Raw genomic sequence first — 13,755 nt, 5'->3', positions numbered from 1 at the left:
CTCATCGACTATCATTTATGGATGATTACAACCTATTTTATAAATCAAACAAACTTAATTTATCATTATAATAGCCAATGTAACATCAATTTAAATCCCGGTAAAGCCATTTAATTTTATTATCTTAAGTTTTAAAAGCATCGTGGAAAAAAAAAGTCTAAAAGCTTCGGATTACTTTTTGAATAAGCATATTTTTATTCCTTTTATTTGGGATTTTCCTCAATGAGTTAGGATTTTGTAAAATTATTTATATTTTACCAAAAGTTGCATGTAACGAATCTTTGTTGCTAATATAACATAATGCAGTAAGTCACTGCCAGCCATACTATTCACGCCAATAGAGATTAACATAAGAACTACCAATATATGGAAAAGAAATTTACCGACTTTTTTGGTTTATCAGTAAATTTAAGATTTTTACCATAGTATTATATAGAAACAACCTTTATATAGGAAAATGGTACTATACAACATGATTTTTTGACATTTTTCATGTTGCAGCATAAATTAAAATCATTTCACGATACTAACACGATTTTTTCTTCACCGCACAACATGTCGTCGATATTTTATCAAAAATGGACCAAATTATGACGTAACGACTTTTTTGGGAAGAATTTTGCACGAATAACTTGAAGATCCTAAAACAAATATATATATATAATCGAAGTTGAGAACGAAGGAGAGGGTGGGGGTGCACCCGCCAGCGACCTACCCTCCGATTAGGGGTTGCGAGCCGACTCAAACTATGTTGGCGACCCCCATTAGGGGATGAGTGGTCAACAGGGGCCCCTAACTCCCCAGTTTGAGGGATTCCAATGACAATCCCAGTAGGAGGGTGAGTGGCTGGCGAGAAAGCCCCTGAATCCACCCCCAAGTTGTAGGATTAAATTTCAATATGTTCTTAGTAAAACTAAATGACATGGAATGCATATCGTTTAGTACTTAACTACATGAGAAGATTAACATATATATTATCGACTTTACTATTTAAATTACCAATTTTTTAAAGATAATATATGTTTTGAAGATGTATAATTTTAAGAAAGGATTATTTTTCCCACTAGTTTTTATCTGCGCATGTTGGGAAAAACATGAAAAATATTATAATTTTTGTTTTATTCATCTTAAAAGGAAAAATAACAATCTATGAAATAGATAATTATTGAAAATTAGAAATAAAATTAATGCTTTATTTGAAAATTAAATGTGCATAGTAATGAAATTGAAATTAAAATTAATGAATATAAATATCAGTAAAGAGGAAGAATTTAATATAAAAATTGCTTTCTCGAAAAAACAATGGTATGTGATATAGACAAATATTGGAAAATACTAAATGGCACAACCACATATTATTTTAAAAATTAAATTTCAAAGTGTTCTTAGTAATACTAAATGGCACGGAACACATTATTATAGTACTTAATTATATAAGAAGGTTGAGAGATATATCATCGACTTTACTGTTTAAATTACCAATTTTTGAAAGATACATATGTTTTCAAGATGTATAATTATAAGAAAGGATTACTTTTTACAATAGTTTTTACTTATAGATTCAAGAAAAAACAAAAATATTCTAACTTTAGTTTTATTCATTTTAAAAGAAAAAATAACTGTCAGTGATATAGATAAAAATATTGAAAATTTAGAAATGAAAATAATGCTTAGTTTAAAAATCAGGTGTGCATAATAATGAAATTGTAATAAAAATTAATGCATATATATCATTATATGCATTAATTATAATGAAGTTTTAATTGTAATTAATTAATATACATATCGGTAAAGATGAAGAATTTTTATTTCTTCCACAAAAAGTAAATAGAACATGAATGCACAGTCTATGTATTGCATTAATAGTAGGGAATAGGGATTTCGCGAGTCGAACAAGTACCGAATTAATATATATGTGTGTATAGAGGGAGATTAGATTCTTTACATTTGAATCTTTCTTTGGATTTTATGTCTTGAACCCATAACCGTCTTTTTTTTGGTTATATATCTAGGTATTTGAAATCCCAATAGGTTCCAACTTATTCAGTTCGAGCCGGATCGGCTTACTTAAAAGTAAACTCTCCCAATCAAGGATTTTATTCATCCACAAAACTCGAATTCAAAATTTTACTTAAGGAAAACAAATGTCGAACCGCTTGAATTAAGATCGTTACTGTATACATGTAATCTTCTTTTAGCCCAAACGTTTATGGATATTCCACTAGTATTGCCATCAACCAATTAAGATGGGATAAGCTATAGATTATAAATATACAGATCTACGTATAATGTTATTCTATTTTGAAAAATAAGATGGACTCTAAAACTCACGCAATAAACTAACGAATTATATGTTTAACTTGAGAAGTTGGAGCACCTTGTGACTTCGATCTTACAGGAAGTATACTCTAAGCAAGATCTTCTCCCCCGTACCTGGAAGAAATAGTCCTATGAGATCATCATATATATATCTTTGTTATTATAACAATGCCTATTTCTTGGATGTAGGACAAAGTCGCATTGAACGGGTTGGGGGAGTTACATGGAGAATACCTCAAAAGGAAAAACAAAAAGATTATTTTCCGGTGAAAATGACCCCCATGAGATGTAAAAGTTAGGTATAGTGTTCTCTATATTCTTTATGCAGACCTAACCCAATAGTTTCATGCTTAGTTTCATAGACTTGAAAATTTGAAATTCCAGTATTTTATTTGTTATATGATAATAAATTAATACTCTTTCAGTTTCAGCATACTTTTTTGTACTTTATACATATTTTATTTTCAATGGTATAAAATGATATTTAAGCTTGCGGATCAGTAAAAACAGTATGCGACTTTTGATCCATCTTTTTTGAGGGAAACAAAGAAAAATGGATGTACAATTTTTCCTTTGCCTCTCCTCTACTCCCTCTGATTCCTTCCATTTTTTCTTACATTCAAACAAGCTATATTAACGTGAGAACATAGCTTAGAGATTTTTATTTTTTCAACTCCGAAATAAATCATATAATTAAATAAACAAAAAGGTGAGAGTCGACAACATAGGATGGAACCCACCATTATTCCACCATTGAAAGGCAAATGCAAACAGCCTCACAGGCTGCCCTTTATAGTTGCAAAAACCGGTGAATCCCAATAAAATCCACACCCAAATGAATGGCCCGTTACATCACATGTTGGGCCGTAACCGGTTCCGCTCGATACGGAGGTTGTCGGCATAGAATGAATTCGTGGCGACTCTTGTGATCCGTACAATTCGCACTTTTATTGAGAAATAATTTAAGATCGTCGCCTATATATGCACTCACAAATATATGTAACATACAATAGCATGAATGCCATATTTTTTCGCCATTCTTCCTCCTATTTGCACAAGGGATTTATTCTTATGAAACGATCAATGCCTCCCCTATCTATGGATCTATGTAGGTCCATATTTGACAATTCTTTTGAATATAAGTGGACCCGACAGTTCATTTGTTGTTGTAACTCCAATTGATAATAGGTTAACGATGGCAGATAAAATTCATTCACGGACGATTAGTTTACTGACCGTGGAATGCATCTTCGTTCAAAAAGAGATGGATTCAATATTTTGATCTAAAGGGCTTGCTTTTCAGGGGGAAGAGAATAATAAGTTTTTGGACTAGATAGCACGCACAATGAATTTTATAAAAAAAAAATTGTATAATAATATGTAAAAATTCTCGCATAGCCCCCTCGATCGGTCCATAATTTTGTATATTTTGACCGGAGCAATATAAGAAATGCAAATCCCGTTTTCTCCAATTGCAATTAAAGAAGTCGGCGGGATCTTAGTTAGAAATGTCCGGGCACCATGAAGCTCCTCGTGAGCTGTTTGGCTTAGCAGACAGCTGATGTTCGATCCCCACCATAAGGACAGCCAATCACAGGCCACCACTTGTCGACTACTGGCCCCCTGAACAGCCTGTAATTCCGGAACTACCCTCCGTCCGGCTCGTCCCAGCATCCTGATTGGCTGATAGTGTTTTGCCAATCGATGCTGCTTCTGCACACGAATGCTGCCACCTGCAGAAGGACGGTTCATCGATCCTGTCGAGTCAGAAGTCTGACACGTGTGCACTTGGCATTTAATGGGGCACGTATAATTATTCAGACAAAGACAAAACAGTGGATTATAGCTGGCAACCCGCCCGCTGACGTGTCATGTCAATGAGCTGCGCTTCCCAGAACTTCCCGTACTGCCATGTAAGAAATCCTGGAATTCAATCATTTTACATATTTTCTATTTTTCATTTCTTATACTTTAGCCAAAAAATCATTGTTTATTTATTTAATTTTTGGAAAAAGGGAAAGGGAAAGCACGGATGGGCGAGGGAATTTTTTTTTTCTTTCTGATGAAAATGATGTCGATTTTTTGAAACTTTCCTGGCTTGTTTTTTGTTGGAAATCTTTCTTGGCCTTTTGATTTTCCCTGTTCTGTTTTCTTTTGGTTGAAAGGATAATTATTTTAGTTTTTTTTTCTGTTTAACGACTAGTCTAAATTCATTATTGAAAATTTTTCAATTCAATTTATTTTTCTTCATTGAACGAGTAAAAAAAAAGAAAGAACAAGATTGACACTTTTGCTACCCGTTGAAAATAAAATATGTTGCTTAGCAAATTAAAGAAGATGATTTCTGTCAGCTTTCTTTTTTACAAAGGAAAACAAAAACGCCATGCTTTTATGATCGAAGGCTTGTGTTGTTGTTGATGGAAAGTAGAAATTTGCCAACATATAACTGTTGATTTTGCAATATAAGCTAATGTATTTGAAATATACTATGTTAAAATGCATAATATGCAAAATCATTGTTATATACTTGAAATATACACAGTAAGTTTAAGCAATTAATCTAGTAATCTATTAACTTGTTGGAGGAGTTATGTCTGCAATTGCAAATTTAAGTAAAAACTTGATTCTAAATATGTTTTACTAGAGAAAAGTACTTGGATAATCTCTCACCGTACTTCTATATGTACTTGAATATTCTTAGTATAGTTTATTCAAAATTACTTACGGGCCGTTTGGATTCGGAGTTAAAGTCAACGAAATTTTAACTTTAACTTTAACTGAGGAAGAAGACAAGGGTTTGTGGGCCAACCAGTTTGACTTTAAATAAAATAAATGGATGTAGTAGATAATTGTGTATAATGAGATTGTGTGTTTGAATAAGATATGGGACCCACCAGTTTGACTTTTCAAATGTGTGTTTTGTTATGTAGTGTAGAGTTAAAGTTGAAGTTAAAATCATGGTGATTTTAACTTCGAATCCAAACAGGGCTTAGTACTTTCAAGTTTTCCTTCCTCTTTTATCTTCTATTTTTAGCTTTTATGGACGAGAAATTCCTATAAAAAGCATGTTCCATTTATAAAAAATTATTACAAAAAAGTCTTGGGAGTTTTTGTTGCGACTTTTGTAAATTTTCGAGCTAAAAGGAAATTATGTGAATTATGTCTAACTGACAACTCATTTGATTATAATCGTTCGATCATTTTGAGTAACATAATGAATCCTCCATCGTACCAAAAAGTGATAAGAAGAAATTCAATATGCATGTACTGTTAATCATATCTTCTCGAAATTATCACTACGACAAGAGCTAATAAGAAGAAATTCTAAATGTATGTATTGCTCCTTCTCATAATTAAAATAAAACACATGGAAGGAAAAATAGTCTCCATTTTTCATAAAAATAATTTTCTTCATTTTTATTAAAAAATATTAGATGCACGAATACTAGAAAATTGCAAATACGGAAAATAATGATATATTTAAAAAGAGTTTTTTGTTCGTTGGAAAAAAGAGAGAGAGAGAGAGAGAGAGAGGAGAAATTCCCAGTTTCCTTTGCTTCAGTCCCAATGTCCCATTGACTTCCTCTCTCCCTTTCTCTCTCCTCCTCTCCCAACAAACAGTGCTGTGGAGCCCAGACCAGAGCTCAAGACCTATTGCCCTGCTGGCTTCGAGCTCTCCATCGTTGGTGTTTTATGGAGTTTGCCTGCTCTGTCCTCCGTAGAGATTGAAAGAGAAAGAGAGAGAGAGAGAGAGAGAGCTCAGTTTGGCCCAAATTCATCAATTCCTCTTTCATTCAACTCTCTCATCATCTACCCATCACTAGAGAGAGAGAGAGAGAGAGATCTAAAAACAAAGGAGCAAAATTCCAAACACCCCACCATTTCCTCCTTGCTTCTCCCAGGCCTGATCGAGTCAACATAGAGATCCATCATCCTTCCTCCCTGTCGAGCTTCCACTGAGCAGTCAACATTATCAGGCAAGCTCCCATTTTTTCTCTCCTTCCTTCCCATAGTTCCAACTCCGCCCTCCTCATTCTATCCGCCCATTGATTGGAAAGAAAGTCTGATTGGGATTTCTTGTACTTGAGGCTTTGTGGGTATGAATCTTTTTCAACTATGAAGCCTTGGACCTTCTGGATTTCCAACACGTTGACCAGAGCTGCTGTCCGAGGAAAAGAAAAACAGGACTGACTTTGACCAATCTTTGCTGGGTCTTTGTGTGTTCGGTTGATTTTTTCCGGTTGCTGGCCGTTGTTGTTGTTCGTGGGTTACAATTCTTCTGTCACTCCTGACGTGTGTCTGGTGAAGATTCAATTTGATCTCGTGTGGGCTCTTTGTTTTGTGCAGTGTATATAACTCGTCAAGGAGGGGGCAGCAGAACATTCATCAAGAAATCGGGGAATCCTATTCCTGAGCCAGGGTATGTAATCTAAATCGAACGAGTCATTGTTAGGTAGTTTCAGGATCGCAACATGCCGCGTGATTGTGCCCCCTGGAAATAAAATGCTGCTAGGCGGACTTATTACCGGGTGAGAGATTGATTAGTTGGGAATATAGTGATATGGAAATGCAATAAGCCCCTATGAAGTATCAGTCTTACTTGATTGTTGCTGTAGAATTGTTAATGTTATGCGCTCTTTCTGTTTCTGCAGTGTATACTTGCGAAGAGTGGAGATTCAGACTATTGAGAGTTAAATTGAGATGTGGAGTAATTCTAGGAGGGTGGTCTGGTGACATGAGTTACATATGATCTCGGGGTTGATGAACTTTCTGAGGGCGTGCTTTCAGTCGAGATCAGGTGGATACACTCGCAAAGGTTCCGATGCCACGGGTAAGCAGGACGGGCTGCTCTGGTACAAGGACTTGGGGCAGCACGTGAATGGTGAGTTCTCGATGGCCGTTGTTCAGGCCAACAGCCTACTTGAGGACCAGAGCCAAATTGAGTCGGGGAGCCTGAGTGTGCACGAGTCGGGTCCATACGGGACCTTTGTTGGTGTTTACGATGGACATGGTGGGCCGGAGACATCACGGTATATTAATGATCACCTCTTTCAACACCTTAAGAGTAAGTTTCTCCATTTCCCTGGTGAGGGATGAACCTGGATCTATCTTTCAGGGCATTGAGACATATATTATATATATATATATATATATATATATGGATCGGTTGGTGTGCCTTTATGATCATTTGAGAACTTGAAGTTGCATAGAGTGGGCCTAAAGTTTAGGTTTCAAATGATAATCAATTTGCAAACTTCTGCGATATACATGTGCGAAAGCTGCGCAAATTTGGAGATAAAATTTAATGCCCCGTTAAAAGTTTTGATAGAACACATACCATCTGATCTAAAAGTTTAAGCTTTTTGGACATAATCTTTGGTAATGTGCTTGATATTGAAACAATTATTTATTTAAAGCAGGGGCAATGTTCTCATACATATTGAACATTAGAAGATTTATGCAGTAACCTTTATGTTGAAATAAACTATAAGCAAAATTCAGGTTAGGTGACAAGGTAAAGATTTGCAAGTCATGATTTGACATCTAATTCAGAAAAAAATGTCAATAAAGATGAAACTGGTGGTCCATTCCGTATGATTGATTAATCAGAGAATGATGACACGTCAAATTATGATGTCTAGGAATTATATCCTGTTCGCATTCCGCCTTATACAAGTGAAGGGTGGTTGATCTTTCTATGGGAATCTTTATTACTTATTTGGCCATCATGTGATTGCCCACAATTTGTTTGATCAGCTTTTGTCTCAACATCATACATCACTTGCAGGGTGTGCATCAGAGCAACAGTCCATGTCAGTCGATGTTATACGGAAAGCATTCCAAGCAACAGAAGATGGGTTCTTGTCTGTTGTTACAAAACTATGGCCGCTGAACCCTCAAATTGCAGCCGTTGGATCATGTTGCCTTGTTGGAGTCATATGCAGTGGCACCCTTTATGTTGCTAATTGTGGTGACTCACGAGCAGTTTTGGGAAGACTCGTGGGGGCCACAGGGGAGGTAGCGGCTGTTCAGTTGTCCACAGAACACAATGCAAGTGTCGAGTCCGTGAGGCAGGAGTTGCGTGCCATGCACCCTGATGACTCACAGATTGTAGTTTTGAAGCATAATGTTTGGCGCGTGAAGGGCATTATACAGGTGAATGAGATCTTTCTCCATCCAGATCTCATACAATCACGATGGTTCTGGTCCATTCACTGTTATAGCAGGACATGCAGCAATCAGCGTGTTTATGATTGTCCGGTCTAAAAGGAACCTTGTGTTAGAAGTTACCCTCTTGCGATGACTTTCAATATCTTCCAACATTTTTACTTTTCATGCTATGTTAGCCCGTTAATTGTGTTTTTATGTTATTGCTTTTCATTGAGCAATGTTGATGAAATTGTCAGGTGGACAGAGTGTCGCAACATTGTGATTTTGTTGTTGGAAATTCACGAAGCCTGGTTGAAATTGCAACTTGGTTTGTGCCAGAATTTATTTCTGATGATCTCTACTTCATTGTTGGGATACAAAGTCATGAAATTAGAAGTTTTGCATTGTCTGTTGAAATTTCTGTTGACATATCTTGGAGGCACTACTGGCCGCGGGGTTAAATATATGAGAGAGCTAAACCGTTTTGAGAGAGTTAAGAACTCGATGTCGTTGGAAATAGTTGGCTCTGAAAATATTGGATTGCTTGTAAGCTTGAAGAGCCATGATCATAATATGTTCAATAAATCCAAAGCTCACCAGACTTGATTTCTGTTTAGTCAAATACTTGAGAGGCATATTACATGGATCCAGATGAATTTTACGTGTTGAGTGACACTTTTTGTTGATTGCGAAAATATCCATTCCTCAGTCCTTGACTTGTCACTTATGAGTATATTTTATGTTCATCTTGCAGGTTTCAAGATCTATTGGTGATGTATATTTAAAGAAAGCCGAGTTTAACAAGGAGCCCCTGTATGCAAAGTTCCGCCTCCGTGAGCCCTTCAAGAGACCCATACTGAGTGCAGATCCGTCATTTTCGGTGCACCAGCTGGAGCCACATGATCTTTTTGTCATATTTGCATCAGATGGATTATGGGAGCATCTCAGCAACCAAGAAGCCGTTGATATAGTTCAAAAACACCCACATAGTGTAAGAAATGCTCATCTGAAACTTTCCGTTGTGCTACTTTTTGCTGGTAGAATGTTTAAGTAGAGAAACAGTTGGAGGTTTTATTTGCTTTATCTGGTATGAGGGGAAAAAAATGTTACTTTTACATTTTTCTGTTATTGTAAATCGAAGAAAAATCAGAAAGATGCATTAATCTGACTTCGCCAAACATTGTAATCTACACCTCTCATTTAGTCAGCCGAACTACGTCTTTTCCTTTTTATTTCCGAGAACTTTTAGTAATAGAAAACTGGAGTTGTTCCGCGAGCCTTTGGGAGAGGATTTCCCAAACGTAATCTCCAATGTTGATTGGCTTGCTGAGGACATATCTTTGTTTCTTCCAATACAGGGAAGCGCGAGGATGTTGGTGAAAGCTGCCCTGCAGGAAGCGGCAAAGAAGAGAGAAATGAGGTACTCGGACCTGAAGAAGATTGACCGCGGGGTACGCAGGCATTTCCATGACGATATCACGGTGATCGTCGTGTTTCTCGATATGAACCTGATGAGCCAAGCGAGTTCCGTGAAGTTCACTAATTTGTCGCTCAGGGGAGGTGGCATCAGCTTGCCTCCCAAGTCACTTGCACCTAACAACTGGTCTGCACAGTAGGAAAGCCTTTTCGTTAAGGACAGACTCTGTGTGTTTGTAATCTTCTCTTCTGCTGTATGATATAATGCATTTTGTGTTTGTTGCTGATCGAGTAGCTTTGTCGGTAGATCGAACAGGAGCAGGCCTGTGATTCTTTAAATGTATACTGTTAAAAGTATTTTTCTTTAACACGAAATTCGATCCTTGCAGTTTAGAGTTATTGCTGATCTACTGAACAAGAGGTAACTACCAATGACTTGCTACCTTCGATTTCTGTCATTTTTAAACGGTCCGTATCCGCGTCCTATATCACCTGCTATTTATTTGCCAGAATGAGAACCATGACATTGTTTTTCTATTCTCTTATATCGAGCGTGCATTTATGTAAATGGGCAATAGATGGATGGTTGGTTTTGCGTCATCGGTGCAAATTTCATTAAATCGTCTCGGCGGTGCATGGAGGGCTCCATGTCTTCTTAAGCAAAAAAAAAAAAGTACATTAATAATTTGTTCATTTAGAGATCGGTATTCCATCAAATCCGACCTTAAATAATTTTTTATTTCGCCTTTAACCTTGATCGACTAAACGTACATCATATTGACCATTCTGTCAGCCTACCATTAAAAATTGAACGGAAAACATTAAAAAATCATTTTTTGATTTTTTTTAATTCCTTTATAGTGTATTATATTATTTAATCGTATAAATTTTAAAAACTGAAATAAAAAGAAAAACAAACATCTTCTTTTACAAATGACTTGAGATTTGAGAGGGAAGGGGTGTGGGGGAAGATTGACGATAGGGCAATGCCACAGGGCAATCTCGCCTCTAACGTCCCACACCTCTGGTGAGCTCACCTTGGGGGTGATGGACGGAGAAGGTGCCCCACCACCAATCAGCCTCCTTCCCACTTTCCCTCTCTCTCCGATTTTAAAACAAAGAAAGAGAGGGATAAGGCAGATCGGCCATGGGGCAAGGCCGCTAGCCATGGCCCCCTCGAAAACCTCCACAAGGTCACTTGAGGGGCGTTCACCAACGGGGTTGCCCCCATCGCCGATCTGCCCCCTCCCTTTTTTCTCTAGAACACTCGGGAAACAAGGAAAAAAAAGCCAGAGGTTGGAACAAAGGAGGACGGCAATGGAGCTCATCGATTGCTCATGTGGCTTGTCTCTCTATTTCAAGTGAAGAGATAACCAAATTGTCACTCGATAGAATTTGATTTTGTTGTTCTTTTTTGCTTGTTATCTCTTACTCGTTATTCTTGTTGTTCTCGTTTCCTGGCCAGATTTTGCTTCCATGGGTGGGTTAGGGGAAGGGCTAGGGTAATCACCCGTGTCTGAAGCCATAGAGGGGGACACAGGTTATCCTCCAGCCCAAGCGAGGTAACCGGAGCTCTCATAATCCATCGGTGACCTTCCATGGGTAGGCAAGAAAAAGGTTAGGGGCCGACTGGGAGCTTCGATTCTAATACATCTTCCGTTCTCATATTTTTCATTTATTATTAATTTTCTTTTGCTAATATTGAATATTTAACAATTCATTGCAATAGAGATGAAAGTCCACTTGTTGTCCTCCCGAGATTTCCTTAGTCGGAATCTGGAAAAATCTGAGAGCGCTCTTCGCTAATTGACTTTTTTTTTTATTGGAAGCGAACAAAAGAAGAGAGAGATAGAGAAAGAATGAAGAAAAAAAAATAAAGAAATCATGTAAAGAGCAAATAAAACATGGTAGAAAACAATTAAAAAAAAAGCCGCATCACATGATTCCATCAATTTTTTAATGGTAGGCTAACGGAAGGGTTCTTCAGATGTACTTTTAAACGGTTCGTATCCGCGTCCCATATCACCTGCTGTTTATTTGCCAGAGTGAGAACTATGACATTGTCTTTCTATTCTCTTACATCGAGCGTGCACACATGTAAAGGGCAATAGATGGATGGTTTGTTTTGCGTCATCTGTGCAAATTTCATTAAATCGTCTCGGCGGTGCATGGAGGGCTCCATGTCTTCTTAAGAAAAATAAAAATCAAACAAATTAGAGTAAATTAACAATTTGTCCCTTCAGAGATCGATATTCCATCAAATCTGAACCCAAGTAATTTTTTACATCACCTTTGACCTTCCATCAACCTACCATTAAAAATTGAACGAAAAACATTAAAAAATCATTTTGATTCATTTTATGATTTTTTAATTCCTTAATAATGTATTATATTATCTAATCATATAAATTTAAAAAATTGAAATAAAAAAGAAAACAAACGTCCATTTATAATCCTCTGCTAATTGGGTTAAGCGGTCGTCCAATTGGAAATGAGAACAGAATGTATAGGTTGTTAAAAGAAGCTCTAAGTCTAAGATACATATCTATAGTTATATTTTATATATTTGAATTATATATACATACACAGTAAAAAGGAAAATGAAAATTCGGTTTATTTACCTAATTCGATTTTCGCATAAGGCAGTTTTTTTTTTAATCTTGTTGATAGAGGTTTCCTAATTACTAATCAATAATATCGGTATATAAAAAAGTCCACATGATTCTTTATTTTATACAATTTACAATTAAATCTTATGTCACCGAAGAAAAAATACATCCTTCGAATTTTGACTTTGATTCCTTCTTCTACAAATGACTTGAGATTTGAGAGCTATGGGGTGCGGGGGAAGACCGAAGATGGGGCAATGCCACAGGGCAATCTTGCCTCTAATGTCTACACCTCTGGTGAGCTAGCCTTGGGGGCGGTGGGCGGAGAAAGTGCCCCACCACCGATCAACCTCCCTCCCTCTTCCTTTCTTTCTCTCCAATTTTGAAACGAAGAGAGAGGGACAGAGCAGATTGGCGGTGGGGCAAGCCCATCGCCCACCGCCCACTCAAAAGCCTCAGACAAGGTAACTCAAGGGGCGTTCGCCGACGGGGTTACCCCCATCACCAATCTGCCCCCTCCTTCTCTTTCTTCGTTTCAAAATCGAAGAAAGAGAGAGGGGGAAGAAGGAGGACAGCAACAGAGATCATCGATTGCTCTTGTAGCTCGTCTCTCTATTTCACGCGAAGAGAATACTAAATTGTCACTCGATGTAATTTGATTTTGTTGTTCTCTTTTGCTCGTTATTTTTGCTTTCTCATTTCCTAACTAGATTTTGCTTCCATGGGTGGGCTGAGGGAAGGGCGAGGTAATCACCTGTGTCTAAAGCCACAGAGGGGGACGAGGGGTTGGCTCTGTGAGCTCGAGAAAGACGATAAGCTCAACGACAAGCTGATGAAAAGCTCCGGAGATGGAAATGGTGGAAGTTTGTGGCTTTAGACACGTTTCCAACCAGGTGACGTAATCAAAGCTCTTATAATCCATCGGTGACCTTCCATGGGTAGGCTGGGAGAAAGGCTAAGGGCCTACTGGGAGCTCTGATTCTAATACATCCCGTTCTCATATTTTTCATTTGTTATTAATTTTCTTTTACTAATATTGAATATTTAACGGTTCATTGCAATAGAGATGAAAATCCACTTGTTGTCCTCACGAGATTTCGTTCGTCGGAATCTGGAAAAATCTGAGAGCTCTCTTCGCTAATTGACTATTTTTTTTTATCAGAGGCAAACAAAAGAAGAGAGAAAGAATCAAGAAAAAAAGAAAGAAATTATGTAAAGAGCAAATAAGAAAGGGAGAAAACAATAAAAAGTCACATTACAT

At 37.2% G+C, this 13,755-nt stretch overlaps 1 protein-coding gene across 3 annotated transcripts; it reads left to right on the top strand.

Moving 5' to 3' along the window:
- The first annotated feature begins 5,907 nt into the window (after positions 1-5,907).
- Positions 5,908-10,284, top strand: LOC116196588 (probable protein phosphatase 2C 46). Of its 3 annotated transcripts, none has more exons than XM_031526383.1 (6): positions 5,908-6,416; positions 6,667-6,848; positions 6,972-7,384; positions 8,108-8,475; positions 9,224-9,460; positions 9,828-10,284. In XM_031526383.1, exons 3-6 carry the CDS (start codon positions 7,066-7,068, stop codon positions 10,083-10,085), a joined length of 1,182 nt encoding a protein of 393 aa, XP_031382243.1. In that variant the 5' UTR covers positions 5,908-6,416; positions 6,667-6,848; positions 6,972-7,065; the 3' UTR covers positions 10,086-10,284. The 3 variants fall into 3 exon arrangements, with proteins under 3 accessions (XP_031382243.1, XP_031382240.1, XP_031382241.1); XM_031526380.1 differs by having other exon boundaries at positions 5,909-6,296; positions 6,667-6,739; XM_031526381.1 differs by having other exon boundaries at positions 5,909-6,416; positions 6,667-6,739.
- The last annotated feature ends 3,471 nt before the right edge of the window (positions 10,285-13,755 follow it).

Source organism: Punica granatum, chromosome 2 (genome assembly GCF_007655135.1).
Source record: "Punica granatum isolate Tunisia-2019 chromosome 2, ASM765513v2, whole genome shotgun sequence".
Classification (NCBI taxonomy): Eukaryota; Viridiplantae; Streptophyta; class Magnoliopsida; order Myrtales; family Lythraceae; genus Punica; species Punica granatum.
This window is presented reverse-complemented; position numbering and strand designations above follow the sequence as displayed.

Coding starts and splice junctions, on each gene's coding strand:
- LOC116196588 (XM_031526383.1), top strand. CDS start 7,066: ATGATCTCGGGGTTGATGAACTTTCTGAGGGCGTGCTTTCAGTCGAGA. Junction 8,476..9,223: donor GCGTGAAGGGCATTATACAG/GTGAATGAGATC, acceptor TTCATCTTGCAG/GTTTCAAGATCTATTGGTGA. Junction 9,461..9,827: donor TTCAAAAACACCCACATAGT/GTAAGAAATGCT, acceptor CTTCCAATACAG/GGAAGCGCGAGGATGTTGGT.